The 20,338-nt window shown below is 46.0% G+C and overlaps 1 protein-coding gene and 1 pseudogene across 1 annotated transcript in view; one reads left to right on the plus strand and one right to left on the minus strand.

Moving 5' to 3' along the window:
• Window positions 1–10,098: 10,098 nt before the first annotated feature.
• Window positions 10,099–16,992, minus strand: LOC146354607 (protein CFDP2 pseudogene; annotated as a pseudogene).
• A 2,048-nt stretch (window positions 16,993–19,040) lies between these two features.
• FAF2 (Fas associated factor family member 2) overlaps window positions 19,041–20,338 on the plus strand; it is a 29,723-nt gene continuing 28,425 nt past the window's right edge. The window contains exon 1 of the mRNA XM_084839322.1: window positions 19,041–19,139. Coding sequence (XP_084695448.1) covers window positions 19,077–19,139 — 63 coding nt within the window. The 5' untranslated portion in view covers window positions 19,041–19,076. The remainder of the gene's footprint in view (window positions 19,140–20,338) is intronic.

The raw sequence follows: 20,338 nt of genomic DNA on the forward strand, positions 1-20,338 counted from the left end.
CAGTGGAGCTTTGTCACCACCACCATTGTTTATTATGAATTCTCATTCTCATTCTGTTTTATTACCATCGCATCCTGCAACCCAAATCGGCGACGTCTAGACGGGGTTTTTTTCTAGGATAAACTGTGTATTCTGCGATTTCCTTGACGGCGCCGTGCCAGCAAAGAGATTAGTACTGGATGAAGAATGGAGTGTCTTGAAACATCCAGCTTTCATTTGTTTTAAGAGTGTGTTTGTGAGTCAGACAGACAAAGATTTTCTAGTTTTGAAGAGTGCGGGCTTGAGTCTGAGCAGGCGGGCTTGAGGGTGCAATCCTATGCATGATTAGAGAGAGAAAAGGCCTACACCTCCCAGGATGCCCCGGGCATGCTGGCAGTTGTAGGACTTTTTTCTGTCTAAACATGCATAGGATTGCGCCCCAATGTGCTCAATTTCTATAGATCACAAAATTCCAGTTTCTTGGTGCAGAATTTGGATTACCCTTTTGCAAAAATCTGATTTTTGTTTAGTGCAGACTAGGATACATAGTCCTGTGTTTCATTTAACGCAGCCTCTTCCTGAAAGAGCTTAAAATCCATATCTTGTATAAACATGCTAGAGAAACGAAGAAACACAAAGAAGCAGGCAATGTTCTTTCTGCTTAACTGTTTGCTTAAGGCAGGGGGTGGATGGAAGATAGATTGGTGAACTATACCCATGGTTCTATATACTTGTCTGCTGAGGATAACACCTCATGCATCTGATGAAGTGGACTCTGCTCTAGTTTGTGTAAACTTATACCATCATAAATCTGTTAGTCTTTAAGGTGCCAAATTCCAGTGCACTACCTAGTCACTAGGTCCTAGTGCCTGCTAGTTTCTGAAATTCTTATGAAAAATGCTCATCTAGTCTAGCTGAATCTTGGTCTGATCCAGCAAGCCATATTCTTAAGCTAAAGTACATATTCAGGATCATTAAACACAGATCAGGTATTCCTATTAAGGCATCCTGGATATGTACTCCTGGGCCATGTTTCCACAACAAAGGAAGGGTAAAGCAAACAAAGGAATACCAGATTTTTCATGGAATCAGCATGGCTCCGTGCAGGGCTCCATGAAGGACTGCACCACACCATTATAAGTCGCTGCCAGAAACATACTTTCTGGGGGACTGGAAGTGTACGTCATCAGACTGGCAAGGGCTGCTCAACCAATAAGAGAGGCTCCCCCCTCCAAGCTCTACTCCCCTTAATGGCAATCTTGGGAACAAGCCTCATTGACCACAATGGGACTTACTGAGTAGACTTCCCGGACCTATGCCCAATTCCACCCATTTTTTTCCTTGCCCTCTAAATACTAGGCTTCCACATTAGCAGGCACCCCTGAATAAATGCTACTGCACAATAGCGCAAACGCATGATAGTGCATTTTCAGGAACAAGCCTCATTGACTACAACAGGAGTTTGCAGGAACCCCTGAACTAATGCGCTATCGTGTGATAGCGCAAATGCAGGTTAGTGCTATTTCACGATTGAGTGATAGAGTGATAGCAAGATACTGACATAGAGGGTATGCATAATGATGGAAGATCTGCACAATAGTGTTATAATGAGATAGTGCTTTAGTGTGTAATACAAAAACTGAACTATGATGCTTGTGGCATCGTTTCCCAGGTCCAAAGGACACAAAGAAATATTAGCCATTGATCCTCCCCACGTGTAGTTCTGGGGAAGTTACCTGAGATAAACCTGATTTTCAGGCTGTATTGGGAGTACTTGCTTGATCTAGTGCTTACTTTCAATTTTTTTTAAAAAAGTTGATCCCTCAGCATCCTGCTTCAAAATGGTGGTGAAGCTTCCAGAAAACAGGGAGGGAAAGAGTTGGGTCGGTGAGGTCATGGGCAGGTGAGCAACTCACCCCCATGAGCAGGGCTACACACCCCCATGGGCAGGACTCTGATACCAATGCATGTGCAGGTGATGGAACACACCCCAGCAAGACCATAACTGAGCTGAAGTAAAGAGGGAAAATCGGACTATAACCAGTCTCAGAAGAACCAGTTTTTCCGTGATAAACTCCAGGGTGGCTGCTAGATGGCCACAACGTCATGTATCCCTAATGACCTACACACACAGCCAGTTTGGGGTAAATCGTTGGTGGAAACATGCCCCAGGTTTGTGAATTTACAGCGCAATCTTATGTGACTACTCAGAAGTACATCCCATTGAGTTCAATGGTGTTACTCCTAGGTAAGTGGGCATAGGATTGCAGCCTTAAAATACATTGACAATGGGGATTCTAGTGTGCGCATGTTTTAAAGGATGCACAAAACTAAAATTAGCACACCTCTGGCACTTAAGTTGTTTCTTCGATCACATACATTTTAGTGATATGTAAGGCTGCTTCTGTGTTGCCAAAGGCCTTGTGCATAAAAGATTGCTCTTCTACCACCCTTTCTGTTTGTGTTTAAATGAATACTTAGAGCACAAGTTGAACTGTTTCTGGGCAGCAGCAAGCTCAAGCAACCCTCTGTCTCCCTTCGCTTAATTTCTAGCCTTCTTTGCCCCATCCCTTGTTGGGTTTCCAGAACAAAAGCTGGAGATCCCGCTGGGCCTTTGAAATGTGCCAAGGCATGGGAAGGAGCGCCAATGCTTTGCCTCCTGGACCATTCCTCCACCAGTCCCCTCACCTGTCTCCCTCCTCTGCTTGCTGCAATATAAAAACAGAGTCCTGCTTGTGTTAGAGCACTCTAAGAAAAGGGTGAGCAAGAGGATTGGTGAAGGAACAGAGCAGGAGGCACAGTAGCTACATCCTCTTCCACTGCCTTATTACTTTTGAAGAGATGGGGCAGGATCTCCGGGTTGGGATCTGGAAAGTCTATTTCTAGTGCGCAACCGTCAGAACTCCTGATACATGCACTCTCACCCTTTTGCTTGTTCACAAAACTGCAATCGGTGGGTCAATCCCAGGCTGAAGTGCAGCAAAGCAAAATGGCGGCCTCTTCCTAGCCGCGGGATATTTCTCACATTTCTGCATATGCCAATGAATCAGGACACTGAAGGGTGTACTGCTTCAAGAAGCCATGTCACAGCCTCATTCTAGCTCAAGGAATGTCTGTGCTAGTGTAGTAGCTATAACTGCCATACCTTTGGGTAACCTGGACCCTATCTCTACCTGAAGGATCACCCATCTTCTCTTCAGTGAGGCCAGCATTGAACGTTCTTGTCTAGGTGTGCTGTGTCACAGCTGGGGAGAGGGTTTTCTCAGTGGCGGCACCCCATACTCTCCCCAGGGAGGATCACCTGGCACTTACACTCCCATCTTTTCAGCAAATACTTTTTATTTTACCGGGGCTGTAAAACAACATTTACTTCTGAAGTGATTGGTTTTGTGTTCCTTTTAATTATGTTGTGGTTTTACTGCCTTGGAAATTTATTTGAAGAATGGGTTGTTAATTAACTAATTAGTTGTCAGGAGCGCCCTGGCAGCCTCTTTCAGTAGAGTCCAGTAGCCAACTCAAGACACAGACGAAAGGATTCTTTTCAAGGCTTTAATCCTTTACTTAATGACTCTTTCAGATGCTAATCACCCGTGACTAAGCAAGGAACAGCAGAGTAGCCTATGCTCCAGGTAGGCAGTTGGTCCCCGTTTGAAGGAGAATCATGGGAAGACCCTGAACTTATGGGCTAGGGAGAGATCCTCCCTCTTTCCCTTGGGTCCACGGGACGCAGCCGTTGCTTGCGCGCCAAACGTGCGCTACGCCTCCTTTCTGCACCCTTCCTTGCTCGTCGCTCCCTGCATCTGTGTCGAGCGTCCAGCAAGCCCCCCTCCCGTACTTTCTCACTGCCAGGGTCACTATCTATCTCAGGAATGCTGGCAGGAGGAATCTCTGCCAGTTGCTGTGCCTGTGAAGGATGAGTTGGCTCCTCTCCCACGGATTGCTGATCCTCCTCAGAATCAGAACTGCTCTGGGGCTCTATCGGCTCAGTTTCCACCCTGACATTAGTTAATATGACATACCTGTCTTTTCCTAGTAGCAAGGTGGGGTTCTTTGATTCATGAGAGCCAGCCAGGTTGATGAACTGGACAATTCTTATGACGCACAAGGCCTTCCAGCCCATCTGCCCACCTGCAGAGCCAACCAGAATACAAGAGAATTATCCTCAAAGTTAAGACACCCACACACAGCTGTAGGTTGGGGGTTGAGGAAAAGTGAGGCTCAGAACACACCACAGGATGTACTCCTTCACAGAGCATATAGTTAAATGCTGGAATTGGTTGCCACAGGATATGGTGATGATAACCAACTTAGATGGCCTTAAGAACATAAGAAGAACCATGATGGATAAGACCAAGATCCATATACTCCAACATTCTGTTCACAAAGTAGCCAACTTGCTGCCCACGGGAAACCCACAAGCGGGACAAGAGTGAAACAGCACCCTCCCGCCTATGTTCCTAACAACTGGTGTATATCAGCATACTGCCTCTAATACTGGAGGTAGCAAATAGCCATCAGGACTAGTAGCCACTGATAGCCTTATCCTCCATGAATTTGTCCAATCCCCTTTTAAAGCCACCCAAACTAATAGCCATCTCTACATCTTGTGGAACTGAATTCCATAATTTAACTCTGTACAGTGTGGAGAAAGACGTCCTTTTATCTGTCCTGAATCTCCCACCAATCATAATTAATCCCGGATTCTAGTATTATGACAGGGAGAAAAATGTCTCCCTATCCACTTTGTCCACATCATGCATAATTTTGTACACCTCTATCATGTCTCCCCTTACTTGCCTTTTTTTCTAAACTAAACAGTCCCAACTATTGTAACCTTTCCTCATAGGGGAGGTGCTCCAGCCCCTTGATCATTTTAGTTGCCTTTTTCTGCACTTTTTCCAGCTCTACAGTATTTTTTAGGTGTGGTGACCAGAACTGGACACAGTATTCCAAGTGTGGCCGCATGATAGATTTGTATGAGGGGAGTATGATCTTGGCAGTTTTATTTTCGATTATTTTCCTGATTATGCCTAACAGGGAATTTGCGTTTTTCACAGCAGCTGCACACTGGGTTGACATTTTCATCAAGCAGTCCACCACAACCACAAGATCTCTTTCAGTTATCACCAGCTCAGATCCCATCAGCATATATGTGAAGTTGGGATTTTTTGCAACCAACGTGATCACTTTACACTTGCTTACACTGAACCGCATTTCCCATTTTGATGCCAGTGCTCCCACTTTGGATATATCTTTTTGGAGCTCTTTGTAATCCCTTTTTATTTTAACCATCCTAAATAATTAGGTGTCATCGGCAACCTTGGCCACTTCGCTGCTCACTCCTGACTCCAGATAATTTATGAACAGGTTGAAAAGCATTGGTCTCAGTACAGATCCCTGTGGGACCCCACTATTGACATCCGTCCATTGGGAGAATTTACCATTTTTCCTACTCTCTGCTTTCTGTTCTTTAAGGTATTACTGATCCGTAAGAAGATCTCTCCTCTTATTACATGATTCCTAAGTTTGTTCAGGAGTCTTTGGTGAGGAACTTTGCCAAAAGCCTTTTGGAAGCCCAAGTAAATGTCTACCGGATCACCCCTGTCCACTGGCATTTTTACACAAGGCATTTATTATGTGCTCATGATTATTCACTCATGGATGTTTGTGGGTCCTTTTCATGATGTTGTCAACCTCTAGTGCCTCTCTCGTTGTATTTTAGGTTTATTCTGCCATTTTAAAAACTGCAGAAAATGCAGTAACTCCCTCCCCACCCCAAATTGCATCAAAGAGGTGGTGTAATTCAATAATCATGCAATATTTTAGAAGTCTTGCAGCACCATCTACTGGCTGAATAAATGATACTTATAGAATGAGCCCACAAAGGGACCGGGGAAAATTAGGGGAGAGGGGAAGCACGTATATTGTGCCCATTGTAAATGCACAAAGACTCCGGAAGACAAACCCCCATAAGTCTGTGGGATTTTTCCTTAATGTAGAGAAGCTCTACATGTTTATTTTAGGGCTGTGCATGGACCCCGTGCTTTGCTTTGGATGCTGCTTCAGACCTTCCGAAGTGGCCCCACTTCACTTCAGACCGATTTGGACCCCATCCACTTCGACTCAGATCCAAAGCAAGATTTGGACATCCAAATCACTTGTTTTGGGCATTTTCCCATTGACTTGCATGGGAAAACACAAATGGCCATAACGTTTTCAGTTTTCATGATACATACATGAAATTCAGGGAACTCTCAGCCCCCTGGAGCGGTGTCCACCTGCAAAATTTCAGGCAATTTGGCCCAGTAGTTTTTGAGCTAGGTGCAGGTGAAATTTGATTTTTTCAAGGAAATCTCTCAAAGCAAAGAGCGATAACTTTTCACTGCTTGCACAGAAGTGCATGAAAGTTGGGAAATGCACAGCCCCCCTAGAGGGCATCCCACCTGCCAAATCTCAGACAGTTTGGCCCAGGGGGTTTTGTACTAGGCATAGATAAAATGTGCTGTTCTCAGAAACTCAAACCAAAGTTCATAAAGGGATAATAAAGTTAGGGCGCAATTCTATGGCTGCTAGTCAGCAGCTAGATAGCCATAGGATTGGTTGGTTCCTGGGAACCAGCCTTGAAGCCCATGCTCCGAGGTCAGTTCTCTGAGGACCAACCTCCACCCCCGCTGCACCACCTTGCAGTGCTCCATGCTTGTAAGAGCAGCACAGAGCGGGGAAAACAGGGCGTTCCTGGGGCGGGCTGGAGTGGGGGTCAGAAGTGCCGGTACAACACTTCCTATGTGTCATCCAGCCGCTCCTCCCCGCGCTCCGAGGACCCACAGCTAGATAGCCGAAATTGGCTGTCTAGCTGCGAAAGCAGGGAGGCAGGAGCGCAGAAGAGATCCACTCGTCACCGCTCCTCCCGCCCTGCAGTGGGTAGGTGCTCACCCCCGGGGTCAGAGGCAACCATCGATCCACATAGGATTGCTCCCTCCAGTGTTGAAGCGGCAAGGAGGTCACTATCCCTAAACTCTGCTGTAGGTTTCTTTGAATTGCAAATAGTACTACTTTCCTATTCACAGTCAATAACCTCAGGGCCTCTGGCTGAATTGCCTGGGACAACACTGGCTGGTAGGCAGGAAGCAAACAAAGACAGGAACCCTGCGAGGTGGGCACACTGACTTGAACAAAGAGCAACGACAGTTGTCTGCTGGACTGACAGAGGCAGGAAGCAACACAGCAATCTTGCCAGGAGGGCGCAGCAGCACCTCGCCCACCTCTGCCCCTGCCAAGACCCTGAAGACGCCTCATTGGGCTTCCGTGCTTTGCAACACACAGTGTAGTATTACATCATTGAAATAATAGCTGTTAATGTGTGTAGTGCTTTGCCCACTGGTTTTGGAAGTGGGGACTGTGTGTAGTCCTTTGACACACATTGTTTGCTTGTCCACACAGCACAAGTGCGCGCGCACACAGAGAGAGAGAGAGAGAGGGGCAAAAGAAAAGGAAACACTAAACTACAAGCAAAGTGGGGCTGGGGGGCTAACTATAATCCTAATAGAAGAGGACGGGGTTTTTGTTTTTGTTTTTAGGGAAAAGAGGTCAAAAATGGGAAGGGAAGGAATACAGGAATTGAGAAGGGGAGGTGGTCAAAGTAAGGGCAAACTAATGGTTGAGAGAGAATTGAAAAGGGGGGCAGAGATAAGCAACTGCAGTGAAATTGTCCAGATTTTTAAATGAACAAACAGGAAGAATGAACTGTAAACTCATTACAGAAGGGTAGGGTGGGGAGAGACTAACAGCGGTCATAGCACGCGCTTCCTTCTCGGCTTCGTTCTGCCAAAGGAGAGTGGGAAGGGTTAATCTCCTTCCCGCTCTCCTTCAGCAGGAAGGCAGCTGCTCTGGTGCCGTGGCTTCCTCTGCCGTGGCTTCCTCTGCCGTGGCTGATAGAGACTAGCACAGTTGCTCTCGGTGGCCGCAGCAGAGGCAGGATAGGGCTGGAGCCAAGAGAGAAATGACATGGCGCTTCCCTCTCAGCTCCTGCCCCATCCTGCCGCCAGTGCCAGGACAAAAAATCCACATGCAGAAGCATACCCAGCCAGGCAAAAATCCAGTCTCTCCTTTTTCCACCCCTGCACAGCAGGTACACCCCCTCCCCATTGCTCCAGCCAGCAAAGGAGCCAACTACAGCCTCCTACAGCCACCCAACCCCCACTTCCCTTACCAGGCACACAGCAGCATTTTTCTCCTTCTACATAGCCCTCCCAACCTCCAGCCACCATCTTGAAGCCCAGAAGAAAAGGGAGACCTGTTCTGCTCAGGCATGGTGCTACTCTTTCTTTCAACAAGCTCCTGATATGGGCACCTACAGAGCAAGAGCATCAAGCAGGGCTCCCAGGATGATGCTCCTCCATACTGCACCAATCATGGATTGATCCAGCTCTCCAGCTTGTGCAGGACCCAGATTTTTACTCTTTACCCCAATCAGTTTGTGCAGTATGGAGGAGAATTGTCCTGTGAGCCCTGCCTGGCATGCTTGCTCAGTAGGAGGCCAGGAAGCCACAGAGTTTCCAAGGAATGGTACTGAGAAGTGCACCCAGGGCATCGAAACAGCACAGGCATGTGCAGCAGCAGGCCCACCACACTGACAAACAACAGGAGAGGTGCAGTGGAGAGGGGGTCGCTGCCACTGTAGGAGGTGTGGTGCCCCCCTGCCCTATCCGAGCCCCACATCTGAACATGTAGAAACAGAATGCTGGACTAGATAAGCCTTTGCTCAGATCCAGCAGGGCTCTTGGACTCGATGGGGTTAGACTCGATGGTCTTATAGGCCCCTTCTAACCCTACTATTCTATGATTCTTCTATGTTCTTGTGAGAAGTTCTGGCTCAGTGAGATGTCAGAAGAAGCCAAAGCCTGAAGCAGCCATCTGTGTGCTTGGGGCTTGCACAATATATCGGGCCTTTCTCTAATTCTGCCTTCAAGACTTATATTGCCTGTGCCTGCTGCTGCTTCCGTATCATTCCTTACATTTGAAATAAATCAGTTTGTCGGATGAATCAGAGGTCGGAATTAAGATTGCTGGGAGAATTATCAACAACCTCCGATATGCAGACGATACCACCCTAATGGCAGAAAGCGAAGAGGATCTCAAGAGCCTCTTGTTGAGGGTGAAAGAGGAGAGTGCAAAAGCTGGTTTGAAACTCAACATTAAAAAAACAAAGATCATGGCATCTGGCCCCATCACTTCCTGGCATATAGAAGGGGAAGAAATGGAAGCAGTGACAGATTTTACTTTCTTGGGCTCCAAGATCACCGCAGACGGTGACTGTAGCCATGAAATTAAAAGACGCTTGCTCCTTGGGAGGAAAGCTATGGCCAACCTAGACAGCATAGTAAGAAGCAGAGACATCACCTTGCCGACAAAGGTCCGTCTAATCAAAGCTATGGTTTTCCCAGTAGTAATGTATGGCTGTGAGAGCTGGACTATAAGGAAGGCTGAGCGCCGAAGAATTGATGCTTTCGAACTGTGGTGCTGGAGAAGACTCTTACGAGTCCCCTGGACTGCAAGGAGGTCAAATCAGTCCATCCTAAAGGAAATCAACCCTGAGTGCTCATTGGAAGGACAGATAATGAAGCTGAAGCTCCAATATTTTGGCCACCTAATGCGAAGAGAAAACTCCCTGGAAAAGACCCTGATGCTGGGAAAGACTGAAGGCCAAAGGAGAAGGGGACGGCAGAGGATGAGATGGCTAGATAGCATCACGGATGCAATGAATATGAACTTGAGCACGCTCCGGGAGAGAGCGCAGGACAGGAAGGCCTGGCGTGCTATGGTCCATGGGGTCACGAAGAGTCGGACACGACTGAACGACTGAACAACAACAACAACAACTTTGAATTCTTGGGGCTTTCTCTTCTGAAAGAAACAGCTGACCCTGCAAGGACTTCCCTGCTCACGCAAGGGGGAGTGAAATGCCAGGTGGCCATCTTTACAGTCACTCTCATCATTACATTATGGATGAGAGGAGAAGGAGGCAGCTGGGTGAAAACTGACTCAGCCATCTTTGTTTGGGAGATGTGGAGGAGAAATTCCAACCCAGTGTGAATTTCACCACCACCTATAATCAAGAGTTCAGTGGCACGAGTCATCCTCCTTCCCTTGCAAGGGCACATCGGTGTCTCCACCCTTCAGCTGTTTTGAAATACATCTCCCACAATCCCTTACTATTGGCCATGCTGGCTGGGGCTGATGGGAGGTGTGTTCTAAAACATCTGGAGGGCACCACATTGCCTACCCCTGTGGGAAATTGGAGTGGGCTTTTTCTGAGCTGATTATTCATTTCTAAGGAAATGATAGAATGATATATACTTGCTTTTTGACCAGTTGTACACAAATTATGATGTGCAGCACAAATCATGATTTCTCCAACCTTGGTTTGTGAAACCCTCCTCAGACACATCAAAAGGGAATTCCACAAATGTGACTCTTGTCACTCTGCACTCTTGGATAGTTGGTAGCAATATGCTCTTGTGAACTGAAACACTGGCTCTCAAAGGCTCAGCTGGTTACAGCCAAATAACAATTGGTTATTACCTACCTCTAGTGGTGGCCTATTTTGGAATATACACAGATCTTCCAATTGGATCAGTGGTAATACAGATTTTGTTTGTGGGCCTCAGAAATATCATGCAGCATCATCTGCTGCCATCCTTCAAGAGATTCTCTGCATACTTATTTATTGCAAGAAATTAGCTTGGAAAAGGAAATACATCAATATAGACTTGGAGGAGGAGGTGCAGGGAATGCTGATCAAATTCGCAGATGACACGAAATTGGGCAGAATAGCTAATACCCTGGAAGACAGAAACAAAATTCAAAGTGCTCTTGATAGACTGGAGCACAGGGCAGAAAACAACAGAATGACATTTTATAGAGATAAATGCCAAGTTCTGCACCTAGGAAAAAGAAACCAAATACACAGTTACAAGATGGGGGATACGTGGCTCAATGACACTACAAGCGAGAAGGATCTTGGAATTGTTGTTGATCACAAGCTGAATATGAGCCAACAATGTGATGTGGCTGCAAAAAAGGCAAATGCTCTTTTGGGCTGCATTAATAGAAGCATAGCTTCCAAATCCCGGGAAGTACTAGTTCCCCTCTATTCAGCACTGGTTAGACCTCATCTGGAGTACTGCGTCCAGTTCTGGGCACCGCACTTTAAGGATACAGACAAGCTGGAGAGGGTTCAGAGAAGGGCAATAAAGATGATCAGGGGACTGGAAACAAAGCCCTATGAAGAGAGACTGAAAGAACTGGGCATGTTTAGCCTTGAGAAGAGAAGACTGAGGGGAGATATGAGAGCGCTCTTCAAGTACTTGAAAGGTTGTCACAGAGAGGAAGGCCAGGATCTCTTCTCAATCACCCCAGAGTGCAGGACATGGAATAATGGGCGCAAGTGAAAGGAAGTCAGATTCCAGCTGAACATCAGGAAAAACTTCCTGTTAGAGCAATACGACAATGAAACCAATTACCTAGGGAGGCGGTGGGCTCTCCCACACTGGAGGCATTCAAGACGAGGCTGGACAGCCATCTGTCAGGGATGCTCTGACTTGGATTCCTGCATTGAGCAGGGGGTTGGACTCGATGGCCTTGTAGGCCCCTTCCAACCCTACTATTCTATGATTCTGTGAATAACTATCACCAGGTGAATAGCACATGTGAATGTCTACCTTTGTTTCTGCTTGATGCTGCCACCGCCAAATCACTGTGAGGATAAAGTCTTGGATTTCTCCATTTTCCCCTAGGAACAGGTCTCACATTCAGCACCCTAATGAGTGAAAGGCTACAATCCTATGCGCCCTTCCATGGGGAACAGCCCCTTGAATACAGTAGGGCTTACTTCTGAGTATTCATACATAGGCTTGAGCTGACAGTCTTAGCATTAAAAATAACCAGAAAATCAAATCCTTGCCCAAAAGAACTGTCAGTCTAATACTATGTTGATAGCACATACCCCATCCACTTCCACCACACACAGAGAGGAAGGATTCCACCTTTCCATGATGTGCCAACGTCCATGTTGTCAGAAGCAAAGGGGGGATGTTATGGAACTGCAAGATCCTGGATCATGCAAGCCTCACATGGCCAAATTCAAGTTTCCCTAGACCCAGGACCTCCCAGTTCCATAAAATCCCCCCTTCACGTCCTACAACATAGAGATTAGCTGGATTCAGTTTCCTGACCTCACTTCTTGCAAGCAGTGAGTAAGTCAGGCTAACAAGGGCATCCAGAAACTGGATTCACAGAGAGAAGTAAAGTATTTTTTATGTGATATAACAAAGACCACATCTTTGTGACTTTCTGTATAGTGTTGAGTAACTGCAGGTAAGGCAAAGGAAGACAAGTCATGGAAAGTTGGCAGCGCACAGGGTATGTGCCATCAGCATAGTATTAAACTGACAGCCCCTTTGGATGAGGACTGGATTTCCTGGGTTTTTTTAATGCTATGACGCTCAGCTAAAGCCTATGTATAATAACTCAGAAGTAGGCCCTATTATATTCAGTGGGACTCTTCCCCATGTAAGGGCATATAGGATTGCAACATTTCACTCCTTAGAGCATTCAAAGTGAGAGCTGGTCCTAGGAGAAAACCAGGACTTTATCCTCACAAGTGATTTGGCAGCATCAGTATCAAGAAGAAACAAAGACAGAAATTCATGCTCCTCCCAAAGTAAGGTCATAAGATCATCTTCTGAGAGGAAATGTTTCTGTGTATTTAAGGGCACAATCCTATGCATTTTGGGGCAGAAATAAGTCCTCCAGTTCTCAGCATTCCCCAACCAGCATGGCTGGCTGTGGAATGCTGGGAATTAAAGGATTTTTTTTTTTTGCCTAAACATGCATAGGATTGCACCAGAGCGATTTTAAAGATTGCTGTGCAGCTGCTACTTGTGCTAGGAATGATGAAATAAGCTGTCCAATGTTATTATCTCCCTGCTGTAGTCGATGAAAGGGATGGGGAGGCTGGTGATGTAGCTCGGTCTGAATATCCCCATTCTGAAGAGTGAGGTGAAGGTGACAACCATTCAGTATGATCATCTGTCCACATTTCAAATGAGGGCTCAGGTTAATACGTAATGGTTAACATTAATGCCTCTCTAATAAAAGCTTTAACAGTACAATCCTGTGCACATCTATTGGGAAGTAAGCCCCATGGAGTTGCAATGGTACTTATTCCCAGGGAAGTGTGTACAGGGTTGCAACCAAAGAGTCATGGCTTACTCAGTATTTATTGGCAATATACATCACAGATTACAGGTCTCCACTGCAATACTACACCATACACACATGATCAAGATGCAGACAGAGAGCAGAACAATAACGTAACTGATTTTCAAAAAGTTCACATCCAGCACCAGAAGTTAGGTGGGTGGCTACCAAACAGAGAACATTTTCTATTGTGGCACCCAGCTTGGAAACTCCTTTTATGGGGAAGTTTTTCTGGTACCCCTACAGTACACTACTGTCTGTCCTGTGCCAGGCTTTAGCTGTGCCCGCCCAGCTCTGCTTTCAACTGACATCATGGCTTTTATACCCTCTTGTAAACTGCTTGCTTAAAAAAAAGAGTGTTGCCATTTTAGTATTTTTTTTTTTTATTGTGATTGTGCATTGTTTTATGGATCTGCAAATTCTAGGAATGAAAAGGAAGGGGGAGGGGAGGTCCAAATAAAATACATTTTGCTAGCAGTGTCCATGCCTAACAACATGCTGCTATACTCAGAAGTAAGTCCCACTGAGTTCAATGGGATTTACTCCCGGAGATAAATTGGTATAGGATTGCAACAACTCTAATCACCTGAAATCACGACACAGTCACGTTGAAAGCTGACAATTTCGCAGGCCGCTGGTGGAGAGCATGTGGCCCTCAGATGTTGTTGGGGCTCTACTATCGGCCCCAGCCAGCATGAGCAATGGTCAGGGATGATAGGAGTTGTAGTCCAACAACACAAAGAGCTCCTTCCCATGCAAAAAACACCTCAGGTGCACAAAAGGAAATCTAACTTCTTGTTGTTCAGTTGTTAAGTCGTGTCCGACTCTTCGTGACCCCATGAACCATCGCACGCCAGGACTTCCTGTCCTCTGCTTTCTCCCGGAGCATGCTCAAGTTCATATTCATTGCATCCGTGATGCTATCTAGCCATCTCATCCTCTGCCGTCCCCTTCTCCTTTGGCCTTCAATCTTTCCCAGCATCAGGGTCTTTTCCAGGGACTTTTCTCTTCGCATTAGGTGGCCAAAATATCTGAGCTTCAGCTTCAGTATCTGTCCTTCCAATGCGCACTCAGGGTTGATTTCCTTTAGGATTGACTGATCTGACCTCCTTGCAGTCCAGGGGACTCGTAAGAGTCTTCTCCAGCACCGCAGTTCGAAAGCATCAATTCTTCGGCGCTCAGCCTTCCTTATAGTCCAGCTCTCACAGCCATACATTACTACTGGGAAAAGCATAGCTTTGATTAGACGGACCTTTGTCGGCAAGGTGATGTCTCTGCTTCTTACTATGCTGTCTAGGTTGGCCATAGCTTTCCTCCCAAGGAGCAAGTGTCTTTTAATTTCATGGCTACAGTCACTGTCTGCGGTGATCTTGGAGCCCAAGAAAATAAAATCTGTCACTGCTTCCATTTCTTCCCCTTCTATATGCCAGGAAGGAATGGGGCCAGATGCCATGATCTTAGTTTTTTTTAATGTTGAGTTTCAAACCAGCTTTTGCACTTTCCTCTTTCACCCTCAGCAAGAGGCTCTTTAGATCCTCTTCGCTTTCTGCCATTAGGGTGGTATCGTCTGTGTATCTGAGGTTGTTAATTCTCCTGGCAATCTTAATTCCGAACTGTGATTCATCCAACCCGGCATTTCTCATGTTGTTGTTGTTGTTTATTCGGTAAGTCACTCCTTACTTGGTTGTTATACAGATTCCTCAGAAGGCAGACAAGATGACTTGGTATCCCCATACCACCAAGAACTTGCCACAATTTGTTATGATCCACACAGTCAAAGGCTTTAGAATAGTCAATAAAACAGAAGTAGATGTTTTTCTGACACTCCCTGGCTTTCTCCATATCCAGCGGATATTGGCAATTTGGTCTCTAGTTCCTCTGCCTTTTCGAAACCCAGCTTGTACATCTGGCAATTCTCGTTCCATGAATTGCTGGAGTCTACCTTGCAAGATCTTGAGCATTACCTTAGTGGCATGTGAAAGAAGTGCCACTGTTCAATAGTTTGAACATTCTTTGGTGCTTCTCTTTTTTGGTATGGGGATATAAGTTGATTTTTCCAATCTGTTGGCCATTCTTGTGTTTTCCAAATTTGCTGGCATATGGCATGCATCACCTTGACAGCATAATCTTGCAAGATTTTAAACAGTTCAGCTGGGATACCGTCGTCTCCTGCTGCCTTGTTATTAGCAATGCTTCTTAAGGCTCATTCAACCTCACTCTTCAGGATGTCTGGCTCTAGCTCACTGACCACACCGTCAAATCTATCCCCAATATTATTATCCTTCCTATACAGATCTTCCGTATATTCTTGCCACCTTTTCTTGACCTCTTCTGCTTCTCTTAGGTCCTTGCCATCTTTGTTTTTGATCATACCCATTTTTGCCTGGAATTTACCTCCGATGTTTCTAATTTTCTGGAAGAGGTCTCTTGTCCTTTCTATTCTATTATCTTCTTCCGCTTCTGCGCATTGCTTGTTTAAAAATAATTCCTTATCTCTTCTGGCTAACCTCTGGAATTTTGCATTTAATTGGGCATATCTCCCCCTATCACTGTTGCCTTTTGCTTTCCTTCTTTCTTGGGCTGCTTCCAGTGTCTCAGTAGACAGCCATCTTGCCTTCTTCGTTTTCTTTTCCTTTGGGACGTTTTTTGTTGCCGCCTCCTGAACAACATTGCGAACTTCTGTCCATAGTTTTTCCGGGACCCTATCTACTAAATCTAGTCCCTTAAACCTATTCTTCACCTCCACTGCATATTCATGAGGAATATTAGTGAGCTCATATCTAACTGATCTGTGGGTCCTCCCTATTCTCTTTAGTCTGATTCTAAATTGTGCAATAGGAAGTTCGTGATCTGAACTACAATCAGCTCCAGGTCTTGTTTTTACCAACTGCATAGATGTCCGCCACCTTTGGCTAAAAGGATGTAGTCAACCTGATTTCGGTGTCAACCATCTGGTGAAGTCCATGTATAAAGTCGTCTCTTTGGTTGTTGGAAGAGAGTGTTTGTTATGCACAGTGAGTTGTCTTGGCAAAATTCTATCAGCCTATGTCCTGCTTCATTTTGTTCTCCCAGACCATGCTTGCCTGTAATTCCAGGTGTTGTTTGACTACCCTCCTTAGCATTCCAGTCTCCTGTAATGAAAATAACATCTCTTTTTGGCGTACTATCCAGCAGGTTCTGCAGATCCTCATAGAACTCATCTACTTCTGCTTCTTCAGCACCTGTGGTTGGGGCGTATATTTGGATCACTGTGATGTTAAATGGCTTACCCTGAATTCAAATTGAGATCATTCTGTCATTTTTTGGATTGTATCCAAGCTCCGCTTTAGCCACTTTATTATTAATTATGAAGGCTACTCCATTTCTTCTGTGGTCCTCTTGTCCACAGTAGTAGATCTGGTGGTCATCTGATGTGAAGTGGCCCATTCCAGTCCATTTCAGTTCACTGACACCCAAAATGTCTATATTTAATCTCATCATGTACTCTGCATATAAGTTAAATAAGGAGGGCGACAATATACAGCCTTGTCGTACTCCTTTCCCAATTTTGAACCAATCGGTTGTTCCATGTCTGGTTCTTACTGTTGCTTCTTGACCCTCGTACAGGTTTCTCAGTTGACAGGTAAGATGGTCTGGTACTCCCATCTCTTTAAGGATTTGCCACAGTTTGTTGTGATCCACACAATCAAAAGCTTTAGCGTAGTCAATGAAGCAGAAATAGATGTTTTTCTGGAATTCTCTTGCTTTCTCCATGATTCAGCGAACGTTGGCGATTTGATCTCTAGTTCCTCTGCCTCTTCGAAACCCAGCTTGTACTTCTGGTAGTTCTCGGTTCACATACTGCTGAAGCCTAGCTTGTAGGATTTTGAGCATCACCTTGCTGGCATATGAAATGAGCGCAATTGTATGGCAGTTTGAACACTCTTTGGCATTGCCCTTCTTTGGAATTGGAATGTAAACTGACCTTTTCCAGTCTTGTGGCCACTGTTGAGTGTTCCAAATTTGTTGGCATATTGAGTGCAGCATTTTAACAGCATCATCTTTTAGGATTTTAAATAGCTCAGCTGGAATACTGTCATCTCTGCTAGCTTTGTTGTTAGTAGTACTTCCTAAGGCCCACTTGACTTCACTCCCTAGGATGTCCGGCTCAAGTTCAGTGACCGCACTATCATGGCTATCAGGGACATTAAGATCTTTCCTGTATAGTTCTCCTGTGTATTCTTTCCACCTCCTCTTAATCTCATCTGCTTCTGTTAGGTCCCTGCCTTCTTTGTCCTTTATCATGCCCATCTTTGCACAAAACGTTACCTTGATATCTACGATTTTCTTGAAGAGATCTTTCCCATTCTATTGTTTTCCTCGATTTCTTTGCATTGTTCGTTTAAGAAGGCCTTCTCGTCTCTCCTTGTTATTCTCTGGAACTCTGCATTCAGTTGGGTATATCTTCCCCTTTCTCCCTTGTTTTTCGCTTCCCTTCTTTCGTCAGCTACTTGTAAAGCCTCCTCAGACAGCCACTTTGCTTTCTTGCATTTCTTTTTCTTTGGGATGGATTTCGTTGCTGCCTCCTGAACAATGTTACGGACCTCCATCCATAGTTCCTCAGGCACTCTGTCTATCAGGTCTAATCCTTGAAATCTATTCCTCACCTCCACTGTATATTCATCAGGGATATGATTTAGGTCATACCTGAATGGTTTAGTGGTTTTCCCGACGTTCTTCAATGTAAGCCGAAATTTTGCAAGAAGCAGCTCATGATCTGAGCCACAGTCAGCTCCAGGTCTTGTTTTTACTGACTGTATGGAGCTTCTCCATCTTTGGCTGCAAAGTACATAATCAATCTGATTTCGATACTGACCATCTGGTGATGTCCATGTGTAGAGTCGCCACCCCAGCCCATGGAATACACACGCGCCTTATGTTCCGTTCATTCACGAGGCGCATTTACTTTTCTAGCACAGTAAAATAGAGATTCCCAAATCAAACCGGAAGCTAGGTGGGGGTACGTGCAAATATGAGCTATGGCTGTGACGATAGACTTCTGGAACTTATGCATACATGCATACATACACACACACACACACACACCCAGCTCCTGGATTTGCATTGGAAGCCGCTGGGGGGGGGGGGGGTATGTTAAACATTTAAAAGCACAGCCTATCAAAGGAGCGCAAGGCTTTTGCATGCAGTTGAGCACTGGATTTGATCTGGGAGAGAGTCTGAGCGGGCAATTTAAGGAGGCTGGCCTTTCCTGCAATCTCAGGAGATCTGGGGCTGGAAATCGAAGCCAGCCTCAGTCAGTTCCACCTCTGAGCTGCAGTACTAACCGTGGGCTACATTTCAAGGCTGTCGTAAGCTATTATTTCTCAGCCACAGCCCACCAACCTGTAACACGCGGAAAGCTGACTGCACTGACAGGACAGTGTTAAAGTATTTTATAACTTAAAAATAATCACATATTTCACACAAAATAAGACCCGAGTTAGAGCACGAAGGCTGCTCCCTTTTGTTCCTGGATGAATATATTGCTACCCAATCACAGCTACGCTGAAATCCTCGATTTGTCCTTTGCTTTCTTTGGCAGCTACCATTTCCGTGCCGGAGGAGACCAAAAATAGTATGAAAAGCAGCCCGCAAGTTCCGACTGTAGAACCTTGCCTTGTATTATGACTCTATCCTTCTCCTATCTCTGTGGCTGCAGCTGCCTACTCTACTCTTCTTTCCTCTTCTCCTGCTTTTATCTCTATGTCGGCACGCGCGTGTGGGACGTAGACGGAAGCTTCGAGCCGGTGCGTCACGTCCGTGGAGTGACGCAGCTGCGGGTCAGAGGCGGCAGCAAAATGGCGGCTCCAGAGGAGCGGGAGCTGTCGGCAGAGCAGACTGAGAAACTGCTGCAGTTCCAGGTGCTAGGCTCGGGCAAGGTGGATGGGTGGAAGTCAGTGGACGGAGCCAGGCCAGCCGCCCCGGCGAGAGCGCGGCCTTCCCGCCCCTCGTGGGTTTCCAGCGCGGGGGGCGGCCAAAAGGAGCGGCGGCAGCTTGGCCTAAGGTTTCTGCTGGACGTGGGATGGCGGCGGTGGCGGGCGGGGGTGGAAGCAGAATTTTTCCGTGGAAGCGTGAAGAGTAGAGCGGCCAGGCGCGGGCCTAAGTGAGCGCATGGCTGGGAGCCTAGGGATGCCTCCGCCTGGACGTGTATCCCGTTCCTTAGAGAGCCCCGCTTTGGGGCGGGTAGGTTCGGTTCCAAGAAGAATTTGGGAAGGACAGCAACATATAGTCAGTGAGATCGGTCTGTAGGCTGGTAAGCTCGTTGGAAAAATAGGTTTTCAGGGGATTGTATTTTGGCATCGAAGTTAATTAATAGCAGCAGCCATTTACACGTTGGATAGCCTTTCCCAACTGGCTGCCCTCCCGGTGTTTGAGACTGCAGCTCCCATCACCCCGACCATTAGTCGTGCTCACTGGGGCTGATGGGGCTTGTAGTCCGGATCAGCTGGAGGGTATCAGGTTCAGGAAGGCTGCACCAGAGGATGGTTAAGGACAACAGGAAATGAATCTGTACACCTCTATGGGGGAGGAGCATACCAGGCTATTCCAGCCCGGTTAATGAGGATGCTTTTAAAAAAGGTTGTTCACCTGTACTGTGCGGGTGGCAAATAAGTTCAGGTAGAGCCCAATCTTATATGTATTTGCTGAGATGTAAGCTCTGCTGAGTTCAATGGGTCCTTTCTTGTAAGTATGAATGTAGAGTTGTGCAGTCTTTTTTCTATCCTTATACGTAGGGCAGCAAATCATTATAACAATTTTATTAAACAGGTAATTTTTCATTTTGCTATTCCCTAAGCAGCCTTGAACTAGCCAGCACTGTTTGGAAGCAACTTGTAGAGTAGTTGGCAATTGTAAGAATTTTTGCTTGGTTTAAAAGCTTGCTTTATATCTGGGGATTTTCTAAACGTAGAAAGGAATCTATTGATGACCCATCCCTACCAAATCAAACTCCTTTTATAACTCAGGCTGTGGTCTTACTTCAAACACTACAACTTATAGTTTACTTGTATTTAGCCCTTTTAGCAGAGGTATGCAACCCAGTGCCCCCCAGATGTTTTGT

This window comes from Heloderma suspectum, chromosome 2, assembly GCF_057233095.1.
Source record: "Heloderma suspectum isolate Gila_16-S chromosome 2, 16-S_ref, whole genome shotgun sequence".
In the NCBI taxonomy this organism is placed as follows: Eukaryota; Metazoa; Chordata; class Lepidosauria; order Squamata; family Helodermatidae; genus Heloderma; species Heloderma suspectum.